Source organism: Rhinatrema bivittatum, chromosome 10 (assembly GCF_901001135.1).
Source record: "Rhinatrema bivittatum chromosome 10, aRhiBiv1.1, whole genome shotgun sequence".
In the NCBI taxonomy this organism is placed as follows: Eukaryota; Metazoa; Chordata; class Amphibia; order Gymnophiona; family Rhinatrematidae; genus Rhinatrema; species Rhinatrema bivittatum.
Genome location: NC_042624.1, coordinates 99,131,073 through 99,154,444, shown reverse-complemented (window position 1 = coordinate 99,154,444; position 23,372 = coordinate 99,131,073). Strand labels below are relative to the sequence as shown.

General features: G+C 44.6%; 1 protein-coding gene across 2 annotated transcripts in view; it reads left to right on the top strand.

Annotated features, from left to right (window-relative positions):
* Positions 1-23,372, top strand: part of IL23R (interleukin 23 receptor) — an 88,675-nt gene that overhangs the window by 30,291 nt on the left and 35,012 nt on the right. For both annotated transcript variants that reach the window (XM_029617513.1, XM_029617512.1), the window contains exons 5-8: positions 6,094-6,254; positions 13,232-13,380; positions 14,992-15,151; positions 19,111-19,193. In XM_029617513.1, coding sequence (XP_029473373.1) covers positions 6,094-6,254; positions 13,232-13,380; positions 14,992-15,151; positions 19,111-19,193 — 553 coding nt within the window. The remainder of the gene's footprint in view (positions 1-6,093; positions 6,255-13,231; positions 13,381-14,991; positions 15,152-19,110; positions 19,194-23,372) is intronic.

The following is a 23,372-nucleotide window of genomic DNA, read 5'->3' as shown; positions in this document are numbered from 1 at the left end:
ACAACTCATAAAAACACTTCAAACAATGTTTAACAAAATGCAATAATAGCACTTAAATGGCACTGTTGACCCAGCCAAGGCCTGGGTTTCACCTAACGAAAGGCTTCATCAGGGGAACCTTACATAATTATCAACTTTAGTAGACATTTAATAGCAGCAAATGTTTAAAATGGAGAATTGGAAACCCACAAGTAGTTCATTTCTTCCACATTGCATGGCATCAGTCTGCTCCGATATTTACAGAGTGTCAAAGGGCTACAGGCGAGTTTACTTGCTTCCTTTCAAGCCTCCATCTGGCCCAAGGCCCTCACAAAAAATATATCCCGGTGACATTAGCTTGTTTCCTGGTGACGCAATATACTGCGCTTATAGTGCCCCAACTACAATTGCTGTAATCTGCCGTGCCTTGTAAACAGGCAAACACACACACCCACGAAATCCAGTGTTGCATTCAGCATCAGAGGGTGGTCACAGATGGTAACGTAACTAACCACTATAATGTAAGCAAAGATGATAATAGTATCAACTTGTATATTTACAATTTTTAAACAATCTTTAAAAAATAATGTTATATGTACTTACTTTTATATCTATGTGTGTGTGTGTATATATGACTATATAGATACATATATATATACACACACACACAGATATGTCACATAAGAATAAAGCATGAAAAAGCTAACATAACAATTTCCAATTACAGACAGCTAAATTAAATCCACCAACTTCATCTCTAGTAGCCCATTCACCAAATGAATCATGCTAGGAAGAAAAGGTTTTGACTTCTTGTGAAATGCAAGTAGGTTAGTTTCCAGCCCATCATGCATTCATTGACCTCATAAATTCAAGAATAGGCTAACTTTTTTTTTTTTTTTTTAAATAACATTTTCTCCTTACATTTTTTGACATTTGTAGAGCAGCGTTGGATCCACTGTGTAGACTTCAGGTGCATGTTTCTTTTTTCCATCGATGTTTCTGTTAGAGGTCGTGATATATAATCTGTTTTCTAACATCACCATTTAAAACAGTAGCACAGTACTACTGCCAGCTATGCATACAATATAAACACTTGAGTGGGAAGACATTTGCATAGGGGAAGGCAGGGAGAATTACATTGGCAGAATCATTCAGCAGTATCTCGTGTGCCACCCAGCATTGTGGTAAAGGTGCTAACAGAAGGAAAGAAGAGAAACAGAATAAATTGGTTACAATGGTTAACGTAGTTCAAGAGTTTGACAATTTATAACTTCCAGTATTACTGTACAGTGTTGGTGGATGTGGTCAAAGAAAGAGCAGTAGCCCACCACAAGCCAAATGCTATAAAAATGTGTTAATTTTCTATTTTTAAGACTCAAAGAAAAGTAAAATATTCTAACTATGTATTCTTTAAATTACCCATTAACAGTTTATCATCAAAAAAGAAAGTGATATGAGATTTGTTTCAACTAAGCAGGATGTAATATTTACTTTTTCTAAATATTGATTTATTTGCAAGGGAAGCAGATAGATCAACGGAGACTGGCACAATTGTACGAAGCCTTTCACCTTTTCATGGCCAATTCAGGCACAGCTCAAGGCAGTAGTGGCCAGACATTACCTCTGAGAGATGAGCTGATGGATTCTATCCAGTTTCCACTCAATAGATATCCACATCACTAGATGCATCGTTACACTTAACACTGGTTTTATGTTTTTGGAAACAAAATTACCTCTCAGCCCTTGATGCAGTCTTTCCAGATGTCATGATTTTGGCTACTAGGCAGCCCCTCTCCCCACCCACCAGCAGGGGGCCTTACTGGGCCACACTCTGCCCTGCTTGCATGATGCAGCAAGGCCAGCCCTATAAGAACCTCCCTCACAGTTTGCTTGGGGTCTCATCATTGAGTCACTTTGGCCCTTGCCCTGACCAGCCTTGCGCTTGTTCTTGTTGCTGTATGACCTTAGTGGCCTTCTTGCCTTGTCTTGTTTCTGTGTGGCCTTAGAGGCCGCCTTGTTTGGACCTGTCTTGTCCCTGTTTGTTCGTTCATTTCTCTAGTTCCTGTCTGGATCTACTGTTGGCCCTCCTGCTTCTTGGGGCTCCTGGTGACCCTTCTTGCTAGTGGGTCTAGATCTCCCAGTGGCCTAGCCCATCTGTATATCTCTGACTTGTCTATGTTCCCATTGGCCTGTTTTGGCCTTCTTGTCTTGTTCTGTTTGTTCCTTATTCCTTGCCTGTCTGGTTCTTGGTCTGGTTCCCTGTGGACCTCTCAGTGACTTCCTGTTCCTGTGGGTCCTCAGTGCCCTTCTGTGTCCTGTCTAGGAATTCTGGAGATCTAGCCTTTCTGTGTCTTATTCCTGTGTCTTGTCCAGAGCTCCCAGTAGCCTATCTTGTCTCTATGGTCCCTAAGAACATGCCATACTGGGTCAGACCAAGGGTCCATCAAGCCCAGCATCCTGTTTCCAACAGTGGCCAATCCAGGCCATAAGAACCTGGCAAGTACCCAAACACTAAGTCTATTCCATGCTACTGTTGCTAGTAATAGCAGTGGCTATTCCCTAAGTAAACTTGATTAATACCCGTTAATGGACTTCTCCTCCAAGAACTTATCCAAACCTTTTTTGAACCCAGCTTCACTAACTACACTAACCACATCCTCTGGCAACAAATTCCAGAGCTTTATTGTGCGTTGAGTGAAAAAGAATTTTCTCCGATTAGTCTTAAATGTGCTACTTGCTAACTTCATGGAATGCCCCCTAGTCCTTCTATTATTTGAAAGTGTAAATAACCAATTCACATCTACTCATTCAAGACCTCTCATGATCTTAAAGACCTCTATCTTAAAGACCTCCCAAAAAAATCCCCATCCCAACCCTTTAAATTTAATTAACTACAACCCCCCACCCTCCTGATCCCCCAAGACTTGCCAAAAGTCCCTGGTGGTCCAGCGGGGGTCCTGGAGCGATCTCCTGCACTCGGGCCGTCGGCTGCCGGTATTCAAAATGGCGCCGATAGCCTTTGCCCTCACTATGTCACAGGGGCTACCGGTGCCATTGGTCGGCCCCTGTGACATAGTAAGGGCAAAGGCTATCGGCGCCATTTTGAATACCGGCAGCCGACGGCTCGAGTGCAGGAGATTGCTCCAGGACCCCCGCTGGACCACCAGGGACTTTTGGCAAGTCTTGGTGTGGGGGGGGGGATCAGGAGTGTGGGAGTTTATTCGTTAGTGATACATTGTATTTGTGGGGGTTCGCCATATGTTTCGTGACTCTCACGAATACAATGAATATGGCATATACGTTGCGGATTGCCAATACGTTGCAAACTAATTCACACCCGTTGTCTCATTACCGCTCCACAAAGCCTGTGTGGGCTGCCTTTCTAGTCTCCCCACTACTTCAGGCATTAACTGGGCCTGGTGGAAGGCGCCTACCACTTCTAGTGTTTTTTTTTGAAAGCGAGTCCGGGGTGCCGCAGATCCAATTCCACATGGGCCGGTCGAGCCCGTCTAGGAAATGTTCCAGATGCTCTTGGTTGGCTACCTTAAGGCCAGTCGTTGTCTCGGGCTGCAGCCATTTCCATTCGGCGACTTTCGGTCTGTGAAATAGGTTTTGGGGACTTTTCCCGGGCTGCATAATGCCCTGCCAAAATTGCTTACAGAAGTATATACTGCCTTGACTTCCGCATATGTGGCCCTTCTCTCTGGATTGACTACTTGAAAGGCTGCTTGGCTTTTGTCTGTGAGCCAATTTGCCAGGTATGTATTTCGTCATGCGGGCAATCCTTTCGAAGTTTCTCGAAGACTCTGGGTCCTCTCCTGTCTTCATCTTAAACAAGTTGGGAGGTTGCAGTCTGAAGCTGAGTGAACTGTTCATATAAATTTTAAATAAGGTTCTGGAGCTGCTGCTGGCCTTCTGCCAGGACTTGTATCACCCGCTCCATGTTGCCTTATTGGTGCTGGTTGCCCAGTAATCCGTGGAAGGCTTTGCGTTGCTCCTAAGCACCTGCTCTAGAAGCATTCCCCTTTCTTTTTTTTTTTGTTTTAATTGAAAACAAAACTCTGCTTGTTTGGCACTGACTTACTGTTAATTCCCTCTCTGCAGGTGGCGCTATTCTCCTTAGCCTGTTTAAATCCCTCTCCCATGTAGCTGCTGTCTCTGGACCTCAGGAAACAGGAAAAATAAACATTTTCTTCTGTTTGGTGTGAGTTTCTGATTGTGCAAGCATAGCTCAGAAATCCCACTGCTGACACCATATATGGCACTATATGCAGCCAGAATAGCAGAGAATGAATATTCAGTCACAACAGAAAAACATTCTCCACATCTTTTCACTTATGAACAAAGAAGCAACATAACAACTTACAGTCTCTTGATCTGGGCCTTTACTGTTTCTCCGGGGATCACCTCTTCTCTCCTGGGCCTGGCTAGATATATGCCTTCCCAGGGGTTGTCTGGGCTTAAGGTGGACCGGGCAAGACCTCTGGATCTGGTCCCTTAAGGTATTGTTACATTTGCCGGATTGCAGGGCAGCCCGCGTGCTGGCTCACTCACCTAGCCGAACACCGCCACTCCATGCGGCAAGAAAACACTGCCACCATTGCCATTGGGCCTGCTCCTACCATGTAACAAATATTTTAAAATAAAACTAAAATATCTTCAAACATATGCGGATAAGTAGCGCTGACCAAAAACAAAAAAAGAAAGGGGCCTGCAGGATATTCTTACCCTTTCCTCCATCAAATTTCATATCTGGCCTATCGGGCCTTGCACCCCTCCCCACCCCTCCAAAATAAGGTTAAACCGTGGCGGGTCGCAGGTCAGGTCTGCTCCGCTCACCCTTCCTGGTTGCTCTATTTCTTTAAGTGGGCAGCACCATGACCCTCTGATTCACTTATATTTATTTTCAATTTGCCAGGCCATATGCCCCCACCCCACAGAACCCCCACAATACACCTCAATTCCAGAAAAATCCCCAAAACCCTGCCCTGAACGTACTTGCTCCTGGCGCTCCAGCACCGCTTCTGTCAGGAGCAGCGCTAGAAGTGTAAATTACCTGCGGTTCTACCTCGCGCCCAGCAAGGGTTATTTTTTCTTCTAAATTAGAGTGGATAGAGGTGTGTGAAGGGGTATACACAGGGGCGGATTGGCCTATCGGGGGATCGGGCATTCCCCGGTGGGCCGATCGCTCCAGTCACATGGTCTGCCGTGCGCGGCCGTGACAGCATTGAGGGAATGGAGGAAGCAACGCTTCAGCCCACAGGCTGCATTGGAAAGGGGGTGCCGCTCCACAGTAGCTCTCTGCTTCAGCCTGTAGGTTGCATCTGACGGGAGGGCCAGGGCAGTGCAGCAGTAGCACCGGTCTTTGGCCACATAGGCCGTGCAGGAAGGAGAGGGCAGTTGCGCAGCTGCTTCAGCCCTGGAGGCCAAGCTGAGGGGGGGGCGGGGTCAATAGCACCCCCTTGTGGATGACTTCATGTGCACCCACACAGGTCGCACATGCCAGATGCTGGCCTTGGGAGGAGGACATTCCATGTTATTTGCAGCGTGCTCATTAAAGCTTCATTTGTTTTCTGGCATTCTTCATTTACATGCCTGGCCATGCTAATTTCAGTGCGCATGTGCTAATGACTTCTTAGAGCAATTTAGTATTTGTACTAGGGCTTTAATGCTGTAGGTGTATATGCTAATCTGAAGTGCAGAGGCCCATGAAATGCAAGTATTTCCTGAAGCAGTGAATTAAACTTTGCCAGGCATTTTTCTAAACTCATGAAAGAAAACTGAAAATAAGCAAAGTCAAATCAGGAACAAATTTTAAATCCCACAGTTTGCAAAATTGAAAAGCAATTGGATAGCAAAGAAAACAAAGTTTGTACATCTGGTCCAATGGGAAAACAAGTACGTAGAAAATGGCTGCAGAAGGCAGCATGGAATTATACGTGACCTGTGAGGTATGTAATCGGTATCCTAAATCATTCAGAGTACAACATATTGCAGTCTGTGCACAACCAAAATATGCCGCTTCCAGGGAATCTTAACACCAAAGTTAATGTTTGACTTGAAAATAATTCCTAATCCATATACAACCTGATGCATATAATATTCTTTTTATAGTTCACAAGCAAATGAAGAGCAATTATTCCTTGCAAATAACAATAGCACCATTGCAGTGAATAAACTGCAAGAAGACACAGAATACAGTGTTTGGATCCAAGCCGAAAATGCTCTCGGCACAGCAAAATCCGATCTTCTGCAATTCCATCTTCATGATATAGGTTAGTGAAATATGTCTTATCTTACTTTAAAGGGGACGCACCATTCACACTGTCAGAATTTAGATAGTTTACTGTTGGCTTGCCTGGAATCTGCTTTAGTTTCACTTTTTGTATTTTGATTTCTTAGCATCCAACCAACAAAAGTGCTTTTGAAGGAATTTCCTGTTTTCTCTGTGAATCACCTTCATGGAAATGTAGAGAGGACCAGAGGCGGGGTACCGTAGGCATTTGCTAGCTCTGGCAATGTTTTCCGATGAACACAAAAGCTGAGGCTGTGACAATAGAAATAATAGTGCAATAATTCCTAGAAGTCCTAATGGAAACACAGGCAGTCAGGTCTGTCTGGCAGACTGCAGTGAAAGAATTAATTAGCAGCTACAACTGTGAATGTCAGGCTGCAAATACAATAATAACTAGAAGACCTAGCAGAAAATGCAGGCGCTCACATATCTGGATCTGTCTGGCAGGCTCTATACTCCTCGTGTAGACTGACTGGCTGCAGCAGATTGATATGTCAGCAGAGAACAAGGAGGGCGGATATTCAAGCAACAGCCATGCTAGTACTGGTAGCTGTTCAGATTATTAAATCTTTATGGTTAGACATGCTAAGAGAAGAGTCCTGGGTGAGAACTAAAAAATACATTTTATATGCTTATCCACCAAAGATGGTAGAATACAAAGGTGGAAAACAAAAAAAAACCTGACCTGGATAAAGAGTGATATCTTTTATCTTACAAGTGATCATGCTCTATGGCTGGCAGCAGAAACATATCTTTGACAGTGTGGACAGGATTAACTGGGGAGGCTAGATGGGAAAGTTGGTCTTTTTCTGCCATTATATGCTGTGTTCGCATGAGGTCAATAATCAAAAGCTTTTGCATGGATAAATGCACATTTGTCCGAGGACAAGCAGGATGTGAAATCCTGACAGGCGGGGGGTGATGTCATGTGACTGATCCCAGGCAGTGAAGTTTACTTCATTGCTTCTAGAAGCTTTTGGCACGATCTGCTGAGCATGTGCATCTGTCCTGTGTCACGGACATCACGTGGGGCTCTCTTCTTTTCTTGTTTTTCCTTGTACTCAAAGTTATTCAGTCCCCTCTGGTTCTTCAGCCTGCACTCCCCCCAGTTGACACGGACCCCTCACCCTGTCATGTTAGGCCTAAAAAGCGATTTCTGAAGACTTGCACCTCATCAGGAGCAGCAGTAAATATATGCAGCTGACAAGCCACCGTGCATTTCTGGGCTGGATTTATAAAACCGATTTACGCGCATTACTGTTGGGCCCTCTGGGACACCCTGGCACACCCTACTCCACCCCCTTTTTTTTTTTTTTTTTTTTTTAACTCATGCCTGCATATATACGTGTACAATTTGTGGCTTTTAAATTCTGCATTGCTCACACGCGGCCCAGGTACTCACGTACATGGGCCTTTTAGCACAAAAAATGCTTTTAAAATTCCCCCCAAGCTTTTTCATAATAGGTTGGTTCCTGCATATAAAAGTGTCAGATTTCTTCCTTACCAGTCAACCGTACTTTCAACATTTTCCCCCAGGCCACATCTCCACAAAGGTGAGCAAGTCTTGCACAGTCTGGACTGCAAAAGATCCTTAGTCTTCTATATGAAGCAGACTGAAGCCCTTAGAAATTCCACCCAGCTTTTGATTCTTTTGGCTTCCAGCAAACAAGGAACTGCCTTTGCCAAAAATATCCTTTCTAACTGGATAGCAAACTGCATTTCTTTCTGTTCTGCCCAGGGAATTCTGACTCTGGATAGGCAAGTCGATGGCATCAGTGTCCCACTTGACGTCAGCCTTCATGGAGATTTGTAAAGCTGAAACGTGGCGTTCGGACCACACATTAGCATCTCATTACTGTTTGGATAAAGAGTCCTGCTCCCAGCGCAACAGTAGGGTTTGGTCAATCTGTCCTGCAGGGTCTGTTTGACGTTTAGAATCTATTTCCATTGCCCCTTGGGCCTGTTATTGTTGTTTCTAGGCGGTCCTTAAAAAAAAAAGAAAAGAGAGAAAATAACAAAAATAGCTTGCTGCTGCCATAAATACTTTTAGGCATTGGCACTGTTTTTTTTCTATTTTTTCTATTACCAGCAGCCTGTAGCTAGGGATTCCCTGCCTGTGAGGACTTTCTATCCTGCTTGTCCTATGAGCAAGTGAAAGTTGCTTATCTGTGACAGGTGTTGTGAAGAGCCTACCTACCCCCTGCCCCTTGGAATTGGTTCTTGTATGTTGTTAGCTATGTTAAGATCTGAAGGGGGCTCCGAGCGCCGTCGGTAATGCAGGACGGTGCACACGTGCTTTGTAGAATGTGCCAAAGCTTCTAGAACCCGGGCTGCAGGAACCTACCTCTCGCTGTCCTCAGAGAACACCTGTCACAGGTAGCAACGTTTGCTTTACTCATGTAAAAGTGCAGTTTGGTTATTGCTTCTACCTCCGTATACAAGTAAATGTGGTGTACGTAGACCCATATAAAAAACTGGGCAGAATTATGTTGGGAGAGTGAAAGTATGGGCGATATTTAGGGCCAGATATTCAGCACCACTTAGCTGGTTAAGTTCCGACATCCAGCTAAATGGTGTTTTTTTTTAATAATTGGCTGCTTTGCCGGATAACTATCTGTCTAAAGAGTTATCCAGCTAAGTGATGGGTGGGACGGGGCATATCAGGGTGGATTTACTTATCAGGCTAACTTAGCGGCATAATTAGCAATATTCAGTGTTACCGGTTAAGGGCTTCATTTACTGGGCTTTTCTCTCATACACACAGAATGGGAGAAAAGCTTTAGTAAATCAGGCCCTGAGTTGGCTGAGTAAGTTAGACCTGCTATTGAGCAGGTCTAACGTTAGCTGGCTAAACTTATCCGGGTACATTCAGGGGCAAGGCCGCCATGCTGAATATCCAGGCTAAGCTATTTATTTATTTAAACACTTTTACAGACCGGTATTCGTGGAAACATCATACTGGTTTACACAGAACTCAACGGATAATACATGGAACAGGGAGCTAGGAACTTGGAGAGGGGGTTTAACTTTAAAAGGGGGAAGATATGGTAACTTCGAGGTGGTTTACATAGAACACAAAGAGATGACACCTATTACAATGTGTTAGGGAGTTGTAGGGGGTGTAGCTTTATAAGGGGATGATATGGTAATTTAGGGGGTGGGCGGGAATTAGGTTAGGGGAGGGGATATCTGTTTGTAGGAGGCAATATACATACGGTGCAGCAAAAGAATGTACAAAAGGTGGAGAGCGAGTGCATTAATAATATATACATAATGGAACGCTCTCCCACCACAGCTCCGGCTAGAACGATGCCCGATTACCTTAAAAAAAAAAAAGACTCAAAACCTGGCTATTCGAACAAGCCTTTCCTTAATCTCAGAAGATCTCTCCAGTACTCTACCTCTGCTAGTAATGGACTAGCTCGCCGTTTAACCTTCCATGTCAGAGGATCAATCCAGGTTATTTTCCCTTTTAACTTGACACTGTGTTTAATCTCTTAGTAATATGACTCTGTGTCCCTTTTAATCTCCTGCTCTCTGGAAGAGCCTATTATTTATTGGTTCTGTTGATCCCAGTTATTTTCCCTTGTTTGATGTAATGCATTTTTACATGCTTGTTCTCGTTTTACTGTAAACCGAAGTGATATGTAATTTTTTACATGAATATCGGTATATAAAAGTGCCAAATAAATAAATAAATAAGGTGGAGAGCATTTACAGATATACTGATACAAATTCACCACAGAAGTACAGATTTCAAGTTTGCTACAAATGTACAAATTCGATATGGGAGGGAGCATGGGGTGAATTTCAAGTGTTTGGGGGTGGAGAGTGAGGAACCGGGGGGAGGGGAGGGGGCATAGTAGGATTGGAGGAGCGGGGCGTTGTGCTATTCAGGAAAAGCTTGCTTAAATAGCCAAGTCTTGAGGTTTTTTTTTTAATGTCTGTGTACATGGCTCTAGCCGAAGATCAGTCGGCATGGAGTTCCAAAGGGTGGGTCCAGCAAGAGAGAGGGCGCGGTCTTTTGTGATGCTGAGGTGGGTGGACTTGAGGGTGGGGGTATGTAGGGTTCCCTTATATACGGTTCTAGTGGGGCGGTTGGACGTATGTAGGCAGAAGGAATTGTCAAACCAGTGAATGTTGTTATTGTGAATGGTTTCGTGAATAATTGAGAGACTCTTGTAGAGGATTCGAAAGGCTATTGGGAGCCAATGAAGTTCCTTGAGGACAGGGGTAATATGGTGTGTTTTGCGGGTGCTTGTTAGAATTCTTGCGGCTGCATTCTGTAGCATTTGGAGGGGTTTAAGGGTTGAGGCGGGGAGGCCTAGTAGCAAGGAGTTGCTATTATTATTGAAAAAATTGTGGATTGAAGGACAAGTACGGAAGTCATTAAGGTGGAGAAGTGGTTTAAGCTTTTTGAGGACATGGAGCTTGAAGTAGCACTCCTTTATGGTTGCGTTGATGAATTTCTTGAGGTTGATTTGGTTATCGATAGTGATACCAAGGTCTCGTACATTTTGTTGTAGGGAGGTCGAGAGGGAGTGAGGGTTATCGTCTGGTGGGGGTGTGGGATTATTGAGTGTGGAGATGATGATGAGCTCAGTTTTCGTCTGCTGCTCAGCAGCAGCACCCACAGGTGCAGGAAGCAGAGCAACAACAGCCCCAGTGACCTCAAGAAAGATGAAATGTCCCATCTGCCACGGGGGCTGAAGGAGGAGGCTGCCCATTGGAATGGGCTTCTGATGGGGAGGGGAAGAGGAAGTGAATGAGAGAGTGTGTGATTGTGTGGATATGTCTGTGTCTGTGTGAGAGCATGACTGTGTCTATGTCTTGGTCTATCTGTGTATTTGTTTCTGTGAGAGCGTGTGTGTGAAAGTGCATGCTCTGTGATTAAGAATGTGTGTGTATATACCGGTGTATATATATATATATATATATATGTATATATGAGAGAGAGGAGAAAGACTGTGAGCAACAATCCCCCTCTCCTCTCCCCTGCTAATCCATGATGATCTCTGGACATCTAGGAATCAAAAGAACCCAGGAACGGACAGCAGGGGATTTTTCATCCTTTTTAAGTATTGGGTGCTGTTTGCGTCTGCTGTTTTGAAATATTTTATTGGTCTTTGGAAAATGTGTATGAGTTTTAAATTACTGAATGATATTCTATTTGTCAGCTGCTTTGAAACATTCTTTTTAATGGTATGGTTTTACTTCTATTGATGATTTATAGTTCCTGATTTTATTGTCTGATGTTAAATGAGGAATTGTAATGTTACTGCTTTTCCCTGTGTTCCATTGCATAAATAGTCTGGCTTGTTGTGGTTTAGAGTTCAGTTTTTCTCTGCACATTTGTATTACTACTATATGGTCACTTTACTCTGCATTTGGTGAGGGTCTGTTTGTGTATTGCATGTGTTCTGCTAGTGTGTGGGTTCTGTGAAGGGATCTATAGCAGCTTGGCTTTTTCTGTTTTCCTAATAATAGGTGTATTGGCGTTTTAGGGCCTGGTGTAATAATTGCAGTGTTGTCTTTTCATAAGTAGGGTTTTTAGTGTTTGAGTGCTGGCAGTTATTTCAGTTTTGGTATGAAAGATTTACTATATTGAAATTGTAATTCAATTTATTCGTAGCTTTCTGAGGGCCAAGCCCACACCCAACCCAACAGACCTAATACCAATTCCAAGGGTTTTTTTACTTTTATTTATTTTTTTGCAGGGTTTTACAGCACTGCATGTAAATATAAAATACATGTTGTAAGTGATATTTTTACTTCAGAAGACTGTAATTGTTCTTGCTCATGTAAAATTGATTATTAAAAATGCATAATTTTAAATTGTATGTGGGGAGAATGTGACAAGAGGTGGGGGGTGGGGAGGGGTGGCAGGCTGTCAGTATCCCCTAGGGCACCTAATGCCCTTGCACCAGCCCTGGAAGTACCCTCAGTGCTGGCTGGCCCCAGATTTTCCGAGAGTTTCCCTTTGAAAATTCACTTGCAGACCTGTGGGGATTTCAAAGATTTCCCCTTTCACAATGACCCTTCTGAGGGCACCGTTGAAAGCATTTACCTGGGTAAATTGATAATTTGAAATTTGCCTTCCATCAAGGCAACTAAAAGTAGATGCAGTGTTCCACAAGGTTACTTGGAGAGGCTTTACCATTGTTATTGTCTTAGGAAGGTTATTACACTGTAGTTTTGAATGGATTTTTTGCATTTTTATTTGTATTGTTTGATTTTGTTTTTATTGTTTGTTTATCTTGTTTTTGTTCTTTTTGCACATCACTTAGAGCCTTAGGATAGGCCATGAACAAAATAAAATAGATTAATGGGGGTTACTTTTAGCTGCATTTGGGAGAGGCATGCTCAGGTGCATGTTTTGGGCAGGATCAGAAAATGAACACACGAAGATGGTATTTTCAAATTTACCTGCGTTATTTTCCATAAAACCTCTACCCACACATAATAAGTAGTTACAAAAGTGCCTCAGGCAGTTTCAGTGGTAAAATCCATATATACTCCATGGAGAGGCTCTCATTGAAAACTGGTCTTCAGACACCGCGGGAAATCGGAAAATTAGTGCCATTAAAGAAGAAGTTAGCCTTGCATACACCGTGTCCGTAACCATCAGCAGCCAAGACTTTTACAACAGAAGATGTCTGTAGTATGGTTCTAGGCCATATAGTATTTATTTTAAATTATACATTGCATACTTTGTAAAATAAAATGAAAAAAGGAGGTTCTGATTTTGATCAATGTTTTTATCAGTGATACGAAGCGGGGAAAACGCTGAAAACTCTGCTGTAGAAAAGGGTGTAGCACTGATTTCAAACCTAAATCAGTCACCATTTTTGATTATAGTAAACACTTTTTTTCATAACGCCTTTTGTTTTTCAGTTGAAAGTTTCTCTTTGTGTTATTGATATAAAATGTATCTATTTTGTTTTCTGTTTGCACCAGTGATCCCAGCAGCACCAAGTATCACCAGGATTGAGAGTATCAATAATTCTGCGTCCCATACCATAGTCCACTGGGAAAAGCAAACATCAATCAAGAATGTGTACTGCGAGCTGAGATACCGAGCCACGAACCGCCACGCTTGGAAAGTGGTATGACGTGATTTTACAATGTATGCTTTGGATAGTGCACTTTTTACCATTTCTCAAGTCACTCGAAAGACATTTTATAGCAGTGAAAGCTACTAATGTTGGTTATGTTATTATGGAATAAATGTGTCCGTTCCATGAAGTAAGCCAGGGCCTTCTGTCTCCAAAGAGAAGTGGCTCTACTACTTCCTAAGCTGTGAGGGACTACAACAGTGGTTCTCTGTGTAATCCTCTGGAGATAATTTTCAAAGGGACTTCCACCCATAAAACACTGCTTTATATGCAGAAGTGGCTCCTTAGAAAATTTCAGAACCAATACGCATTTGAAAATTCCGTGCATGTACAGTGCGTGTTCTTTTACATGCATAGGGGAGAGGTTATGCCCTGCAAAGAGCAGCTGGAACTTTCTGCATGTTCTACTGTGTATGGTGAGGAACGGTGATCCAAGCATTTTCAGAGTGAGCTGATGCACAAAAGTTTGCTTTGAAAACGTGGGAGTAAAGTCTGCATATAAAAGTTACAGACAAGCTTTAACCCCTTATGCACCGGTTCTGAATTTACCCTCCCAAAATGTTTCTAGGGAGGTGGAGGAGCCCAAAGGAAGAGACCTCATTTGAAACAAAAGACCTGAGAATGCTCCTTTTTAAGATCGAGTCCCCACAGTCACTGCAGGGTGCTCATCAGCCTCGGCGTTCCCTCCAAGTCACTAGATGCTTTACACTATCATTTCTTCAGGCTTTCTTCCCTTTCGCATTGTACAAATCAAGCAAGCTCAATGACAAGATTTCTTTTCTCACATATTGAAGGTTTCTTTTTTTTTATTATTATTAGGTAACATTTTCAAAGACATTTCCATGTATAAAATGCCGCAAAATGGCCTTTTACAAAACCATTTGTCTGATATGTGGGTGAATTTGCACACGGATGTCTTGTATGTGCGTAAGTTGACCAGGACGAAGCAGATCTGTTCCCGGGGCGGGGTTTAGGAGAGGCATGCGCACTTTCAAATAGGCAGGTACCTTTTCAAGAAAACTACGATTGCGTGTGGGTAGATCTGGCGGGATCATTTTTAGAGCCATATTACCTGCAGAAGTTTGCTTTGAAAAGGGCGTAACTTATGCACATATTTGCCATCAGTTTTATGCAGGCTGTTACAAAATTTACTGCTTTGTTACCATTGAAAAAAAAAAAAGAATTCAGAGCTTTTTCTCACTTTGTCTAAATTTTGCTTCGGTGAAGACATTTTGGAAAGGGCCTTCTTCTCTACTTACTACCTCCACTGATAGGAATCTAAAGAAATCAGGGCATGGCCTCCCAGCAAGGGGTAATGGAGACAAACAGTATCTGAAGTCAAGAGAGTACGGGATAAACACAGGGGATCTCTGAGGGAATGATGAGAATAAGAGTTTTAACTGTTCTTAGAAATGGCCCGAGACTGTTTGCGATGTTTGAGTGTGGTTTTATGTCAAAATAGATTATAGGCTTATTCAAAAAGGACTTTTCCCCATTCTGTGCCTATGGTAAAAATAAATCTGTATTGTAGTCCTCCTCTTCCTATTTCTGTCCAACAAAGTTATATGAAATGAAGAAGGGGGTCCTGTGTTGTGCTTTTAGGTTAAAGGAGATGACACTTCCTCATCGAACGCTCTGCAGAAGAGGTGCACTTTGGAGCCATATACAGAGTATGAGTTTCAGGCACATTGCAGGCACCAGTTTGGGAGGAAGTATTGGAGTGAATGGAGCGCGTCCTTTAAACACACCACGCCAGAATCAGGTGAGATAGGACATAGTTATCATTCAATATTTCTTTCTAATACAGCCCAAAAGTATGATTTATCCCAAGAGAATCGTGACTAATAGACAAAGAAAACAGAGCTTTTAAATATATTTTTACTTAAGTGAATGTAAAATATATTTAAATTCTGTGCAACATTGCTTCCTTTACGGTTTCTCTTCCTTTCTACAGTACAGTACTGCTATACCCCACATTCCTTAAGAAAAGTCAGTGAAAGAATAAAGTCCCTGAACTGTGAGGTTTTTTTGCATCCTGAGGTTTATAGTTTGATTCTCACTGATCTAGGATGGTGACCCGCTAAGCCCCTTCCCATCTGGGAATGGCTGCATCATAGATGGGGGGGGGGGGGGGGGTGAGATTGTGATCCCAAATTGTTATATTTTGATATAGCAAAATGTTGATTGTTTGCATAAGGTAAATTCTGGATGCAGTGCTCTCGTGGCGACCTCTGCTGACTGATCTGTGGTACAGCACTTCTAGATGAGGCATGGATTGACAGTTGTCTCAGTGGGACAGTGTACAACTAACATTTCACCAGCACTGAGCATCCTCAAACTGACCGAGGCCGCTCTTGAAACCACACTTTGGAATAAGATGGCTTTAGCACAACAGAAATGTTATTTCTGGGGTTTCCATCAGTTAGAGTTAATATTAAAATTCCCTGATTAAATCAAAGTTCACAATCTCTGAAAGCATTGAGGAAGCAGCCACATCAACAGCAACAATAAAATACTCTTTTTCCCAGTCTTCACTGGGTTATCTTAGCACAAAAGTTATCTCCCTCATTTCAGATGAGATTTGGTGCTTCCATCCCCACACAGAATTCTTCTCGGTCAAAGGCCTATCTGTATTTTCTCTCATTTCCCTTCAAATTTCCACAAGGTTATTGTGGTCCTTAACCCTCTTGGGCAGCCAATGTGTACCACCCAAGGACCCAGCATTGGTTCACCGACCTCCCATGGCTTCTGCTGGACACAGCTGACCAGCTGTCCTCCTGAGAGCCGTGGGACTGCCCGCTTAATCCAGTCTCTGCAACAGGAAGCAGAATCAAAGAGCCTTTCCCACTCTGAACGCCACCGTGGTACTCCCTCGTAATACCTCATATTATGGAATATCCCAAACGCCCTTCATAAACGTCTGCCACAATGACTCATCACGATAACCAGCAGTATAGGTTACACGACACCCCTGAATACTTTCCCAAGGGCACATTTCTAATGACCTGGGACCTAATTTAGGGCCACTGTCACATACTGTACATATTCAAGGAGACTACCACAGTGTAAAATTCATGATTGATTAATTGGCCTGTGTTTTTGTTGTAGCAGACATCTTTGATTGTTCAAAGAGGTGAGAACTTTTTTTTTTTTTTGACAGAATAAGAGTGTGAATGTTATTCAACGGAGGTATTTCCCATGGGCTCAGAACGGGAAAATATCATAACAAGGCCTAATATTTCTAAATTTTCAAACTTAAAATATTTCTCTGGGTTGCTGCATCCCTTAGTGGTTACCTTCTACATGGTATTTTTTTCAGAAAGTCACAGTCACAAAGTAATTTCTTCAGGTGAGGCAAAGTAGATATTGGAGAAGGCCACTGTGCTCCTGAGCCTGTTAGACCAGCAGGTGCGCGTATGTTATAAAATCGGGGGTCGGCGCGCGCAAGGGGATGCACAATTGTGCAGCTTGTGTGCGCCGATGCCCGTGGCCTTCCCCTGCTCCCAACCCTCTAACCTAACCTCCCTTCCCCTTCCCCTAACCCTCCCACCCCCTAGCCCTCACCTAGACCCCTCCCCGACCTTTATCTTACCGGTTGCGCGTGTCGGCAGCCTGCTGGCACGCGATCCCCCGACACAGCAGCAAATGGCCACTGTGCTGGGAGCCTCTGACCCTGCCCCAGACCTCCCGGCCCTCTCCCTGCCACTTTTTCGAAGCTCCAGGACATACGCATGTCCCAGGGCTATACACGCTTTGCTGGGCCTTTCTAAAATAGGCCTGGTGCACGTAACTCCGACCCTTTTAGCATAACACAAAAGAGGCGTGTTTTATCATTTCTTAGCACTGCTCTCCTAGAACAGCTATTGCAAGCTCCTCCCATATATGAATCTGACACAAATTTAGCAGGCATGCTGGAATCATAGCATTATATTCATCTACAAACTGTCGGGCATATCATTGTGTGGGGAGGATATCTGACCTATGCATGTAAACAGACAGACGGACACAGCAAAAGCAATAAAGCTCCAGTCCATTCCTGTCAAGGTAGGTGCAAAACAAGTCAATTTAAAGAAACACATCTAGAAAAAGAACATAAGACTTGCCATACTGGGTCAGACCAAGGGTCCATCGAACCCAGTATCCTGTTTCTAACAGTGGCCAATCCAGGTCACTAGTACCTGGAAAGATCCCAGACTTGAAAGAGATCCCATGCTACTAATGCCAGCAACAAGCAGTATCTATTCCCTATTGATTAATAACAGTTTATGGACTTCTCCTCCAGGAACTTATCCAAACCTTTTTTAAACCCAGCTACACTAATTGCCTTAACCACATCCTCAGCTAACAAATTCAGAGCTTAATTGTGCGTTGAGTGAAAAAGAATTTCCTCTGATTTGTTTTAAATGTGCTACTTGCTAACTTCATGGAGTGCCCTCTGGTCCTTCTTTTATCCAAAAGAGTAAATAACCAATTCATATTTATCCATTCAAGTCCTTTCATGGTTTTGTAGATCTTTCATATCCCCCCTCAGCCAGCTCTTTTCCAAGCTGAATTGCCCTAACCTGTTAGCCTTTCCTCATGAGAGCTGTTCCCTATCAGTTATCATTTTGGTTGCCCTTCCCTATACTTTCTCCACTGCAACTATATATCTTTTGAGATGCAGTGACCAGAACTGTACACAGTATTCAAGGTGCATTCTCACCTTGGAACGATACAGAGGCATTATGACATCCCCCATTTTATTTGCTGTTCCCTTCCTAATCATTTCTAACATTCTGTTTGCTTTTTTGAACACCACAGTACACAGTACAATCGGTCTTTTTGAGAAATCACAACGTCAGGCTTGCTGACACCGTTACTTAGGTTATATTTGACAAATAAAAATTTGGTTTCCCTCATTGTTTACAGTTTACCATGTGGGCTACTGTATTGACTCTCCTTGATTATAATTTTGTGGTAATTGAAATCTCCCATTATTACTGCACTACCAATTTGGTTAGCTTCCCTAATTTCTCTTAGCATTTCATCATCCGTCTCATCATTTTGGCCAGGTGGATGGTAGTATACTCCTATTGCTATGCTCTTCCCTGACACACAAGGGATTTCTACCCATAAAGATTCTATTGTGCATTGAGCCTCTTGCAGGATCTTTATCCTGTTGGACTCTATGCCATCCCAGACATAAAGTGCCACACATCCACCATCACCACCAAGTAGATCCTCCCTAACATTGTGACATAGCACTATCCCATTGGTTATCCTCCTTCCACCATGTCTCTGAGATGCCAATTAAGTCTGTTATCGTTCAATGCTATACACTCTAACTCTCCCATCTTACTTCTTAGACTTCTGGCATTGGCATACAGACATTTCAAAGTGTGTTTTTTGTTTGTATTAACAACCTGCTTTTCAGCTGGCAGGAATAAATTGGAATCTTTTAGCTCAGGTGAGTCTTTACTTATAGGCACATGGACTACTTTTGCTTTTATTGGGGAGAGATGTGGGAATAGAAAAGTCAAACAAGTTATGTAGATAAATTTTGTATGGGAGCGACAGGGGTTAGCTATTTCTCTGATGAAATTTTCCCCATTGGCCACAACTATCCCAATTAACCCCAACCTCCAACCACAACAACTATTTTTAAAGACCTGAATAAATATACGTAATTATTTCAAGCGGAAGCTTTCTTAATACTTTCCTATTTACTTGTTTTTGATGCAGAGCCTTTAGAAATGCTAGACGTATGGAGATTTTTTGGCCAAGCCTACACAAATGGTAGTCAAGAAATAATCGTGCTTATAAAGGTAATATTAATTTTTTAGAATCATTAACTCCTAGTTTCAATTACAGAATTTACGTGCCCAATATTCAAAGAAGAACATTTATGTAAATTAGCCAGATAAAATTTGGCTGGCTGACTCACATGGGATATTCAGCAGCACAGCTCTATGGCAGGTCTAACTTATCTGGTTAACTTATACAAATATTGCTATTCCTCCAGCTAGGCTAACAATATGAGTAGTGCCATCCCGATTAGCCCACTGCCCACCCACAACTTATCTGGCTATCTGCTTAGCCAGATAGTTCACTTATTTGGCTAAGTGGCAGCCACTGAATGTAGCTGGATATTCATTGGCCACTCCTTAGCCAGATAAATTGCTACTTACCTGGCTGAATAGCTTTGAATATCAGTCTGTTATGCACAAATGAGTTAGAGATCTTGAATTCAGATTGTTGCTTTATGTGTGCTCTGGTAATGCTCACTATTGCAGAAGTATCAAGCTGAATCTTAACAATTCATTGTCATGCAACAGCACACTTTCATTGGGCACGTCACAAGGCCTTTGCTGAGTTAATAATAGCGTTTTCTATTAGAACATTACCTATCAGAAAATGCTCACTTTGACTGGTATTATTCTTGTTGGCAGTAACTGACTTATAGTGCATGCAGCAAATTCTGTAGAGCTTAACACAAGAAGCTGATTTTAAAAAGCAAATGTACCTTGCAGTGCTGTAGTGAGCACCATTTGTGGAGACGGTGTGCACTGTGCATCTGAGTGACACTCACCGGAAATGGTTGGATTGGGCTACATGATCAGTCATTGCCGGCGAACTTAATGGCATGAATCACCCCTCATTTGTTTCCTCTCCTTAGGCTGCCTCATAGCTTAATGTTGAAGGTCTGCGTGTTTGCTGTCAGTTTTTGTTTTTGGCCTGAAACTGATACTAGCAGACTGTCATGTTCTGATGTGGCTTGCAGTCACTCATTATAATTATGTACCCCTCTTCTGGTTGTAACTATGGACGGCAAGGCACACTTAGTACCAGGGCTTAGTCCATACACAGTCCCACTCAACCCTGGCCTGGATTATCTGAAAAGAGTGTAGGAGAGGTGGAGGATAAATCTCCAGGACTCACAGATTAGCAGAAGTTTTTGTTTTTTTTTGTGGGGGAGAGCTCCAACTCTGTGCTTCTGCAAAGCCTAAGTGCCAGTAAACAGGCTGGACACATTCTGCATGTGGTATCCTTGAAATAAAAGTTTGCTGTTCAGATAGCTCAATAGAAACCAATCAACGCCATGTACATTTTCTTCCTTTCACTTCCATAATTACAGCAATAAACCAAGTCCACAGTGATCTGTGTTTGTGGCCCATTTATCCTTTCCTTGGGATATCCTTTCTTCCTGTGGATGGAATATAGGGCTGCCTTGCAAAATACCTGCGGTACACTGCTTGCTCCTCCCTTCTTCAAACCCGTCCTTTCCAGCAAGTTGTCCTTGTTGAAATTCAGGGGTAATATCTCCAGATGAGTTTGATTTGCGCACACCATGACAAGAATAAAGCTCACTCATAAGCCAGGGCAAGTTGAGTCTGGTCTCAGTCTCTCTGAGTTACTGCTAATGGAGCTGCTTTCTGGAGTTCATAAGATGTAACGAGGCCAGCATTCAGCAGGTCATTTAGTGGACAAGTTATCCATATATCCAAAGGGATAAATGTCCAGCTGAATATACTTGTTTAATGTTATCCGGCTACATGTATCTGGCTAACTAACAGGTCGATCCAGTAAAGTTCAGTTGAAGATTTCTCGTCTGTAACGAGCTCGCTGCGCACAATTCGGACGCGTAAGGCAAACCAGCGATACAGTCTCCAATTTTGCGCATCCGTAGTGCTTCTTAAAACAGATGCGTAACCCTTCCCGCACCCGGCATGTAAATGAACGAATTAGCTGTATAATGAAGGAATTAGCTATTCCCCTCCGATACCGTAACGCGCGCTCAGGTTCTCTCATTAGTAACGCACTGTTTTGCCGCGGCCGTAACGTGTTAGTTTACCGCCTCCCCCTAGTAGGAGTTAGGACTGTGAGTCTAGTAATAAATCCATCGACACCGCTTAAGATACTCAAAAACAATAAAACACAATTTAAAAAAAAAGCGATACAGAGATGATCGAGAAAATGTAATGATCCTAAAACCTGTCAGAAGAAAAAATAAAAATTTTTAAATACCTGTCGGAGGGCTGCGTGGGTCCAGGCGGCCGGCGTGGGTCCAGGCGGCGGGAGCCGGGTGGTCGCGTGTTAAATCTAGGCCGCGGGCGGGTGGGCGCCTGTTCTGGGCGGCGGCGGCAGCGGCGGCGGGGGGACACGCGTTAGTTCGAGACGGCCGGCGGGCGGTCGCGTGTTAAATCTAGGCCGGGTCCGCACAGGCGCGCATTCACTGCCGGTGGGGGCTGCCTCTCCCGGCAGCCCCCACCGGCAGTGAATGAATGAATGCGCGCCTGTGCGACCCCTGCGATTGGGCGCTCAAGGCGTGACGTCACGGCATGTGACTGCCTTGAGCGCCGAATCGCAGGGGTCGCACAGGCACGCATTCATTCACTGCCGGTGGGGGCTGCCGGGAGAGGCAGCCCCCACCGGCAGTGAATGAATTCATTCATCCAGGCGGAGGAGCCGGCTGCTTTCGCCACCGGCTCCTCCGCCTGGATGAATGAATGCGCGCCTGTGCGACCCCTGCGATTCGGCGCTCAAGGCGTGACGTCACGGCATGTGACTGCCTTGAGCGCCGAATCGCAGGGGTCGCACAGGCGCGCATTCATTCACTGCCGGTGGGGGCTGCCGGGAGAGGCAGCCCCCACCGGCAGTGAATGAATTCATTCATCCAGGCGGAGGAGCCGGCTGCTTTCGCCACCGGCTCCTCCGCCTGGATGAATGAATGCGCGCCTGTGCGACCCCTGCGATTCGGCGCTCAAGGCGTGACGTCACGGCATGTGACTGCCTTGAGCGCCGAATCGCAGGGGTCGCACAGGCGCGCATTCATTCACTGCCGGTGGGGGCTGCCGGGAGAGGCAGCCCCCACCGGCAGTGAATGAATTCATTCATCCAGGCGGAGGAGCCGGCTGCTTTCGCCACCGGCTCCTCCGCCTGGATGAATGAATGCGCGCCTGTGCGACCCCTGCGATTCGGTGCTCAAGGCGTGACGTCACGGCATGTGACTGCCTTGAGCGCCGAATCGCAGGGGTAGCACAGGCGCACATTCATTCACTGCCGGTGGGGACTGCCGGGAGAGGCAGCCCCCACCGGCAGTGAATGAGTTCATTCATCCAGGCGGAGGAGCCGGCTGCTTTCGCCACCGGCTCCTCCGCCTGGATGAATGAATTCATTCACTGCCGGGAGAGGCAGCCCCCACCGGCAGTGAATGCGCGCCTGTGCGGACCCGGCCTAGATTTAACACGTGACCACCCGCCGGCCGTCTCGAACTAACGCGTGTCCCCCCGCCGCCGCTGCCACCGCCCGGAACAGGCGCCCACCCGCCCGCGGCCTAGATTTAACACGCGACCACCCGGCTCCCGCCGCCGCCGGCCGCCTGGACCCACGCGGCCGTCTGAAACTAACGCGCGTCCACCCCCTGCCGCCCGGAACAGGCGCCCACCCGCCCGCGGCCTAGATTTAACACGCGACCACCGGCCCCCCGGATCCCGCCGGCCGCCTGGACCCACGCGGCCCTCCGACAGGTATTTAAAAATTTTGATTTTTACACTTCCTGGTACCTGTCATTTCAAATGTCATTTGAAATGACAGGTACCAGCGCACCCTGGTTACTGTATAGGCGCTGTATTAAGCGCCTATACAGTAAAATGGGTTACGCGGCCATAACCCTTCCCTACCGCTTTAAAGCCGCGGCATGCATTTGCATGCGATTAGAGGAGAGTATCGGGGAGTTAGTGAAGAGAACTGTGCGTGCGGGGAGGAAGGGTGCGCCTGACACTACCGCACTGTTTCTACCGCGGCCTTACTGGATCGACCTGTAAGTATGAATATAGCCAGTTAGGTTTTAAAGTTATCTGGCTTTGGGGGCCTGGATTCCTTCTCCAAGGATGTCCCTGTTGTGGGTTCCCTAGGATTCCCTCTCCAAGGTACTGAAACGTTGCCTCTGCCTCTGTAGCACCTCTAGTCCCTCCTGGTGTATTGAGCAGAAGCTTGGGTAAGAA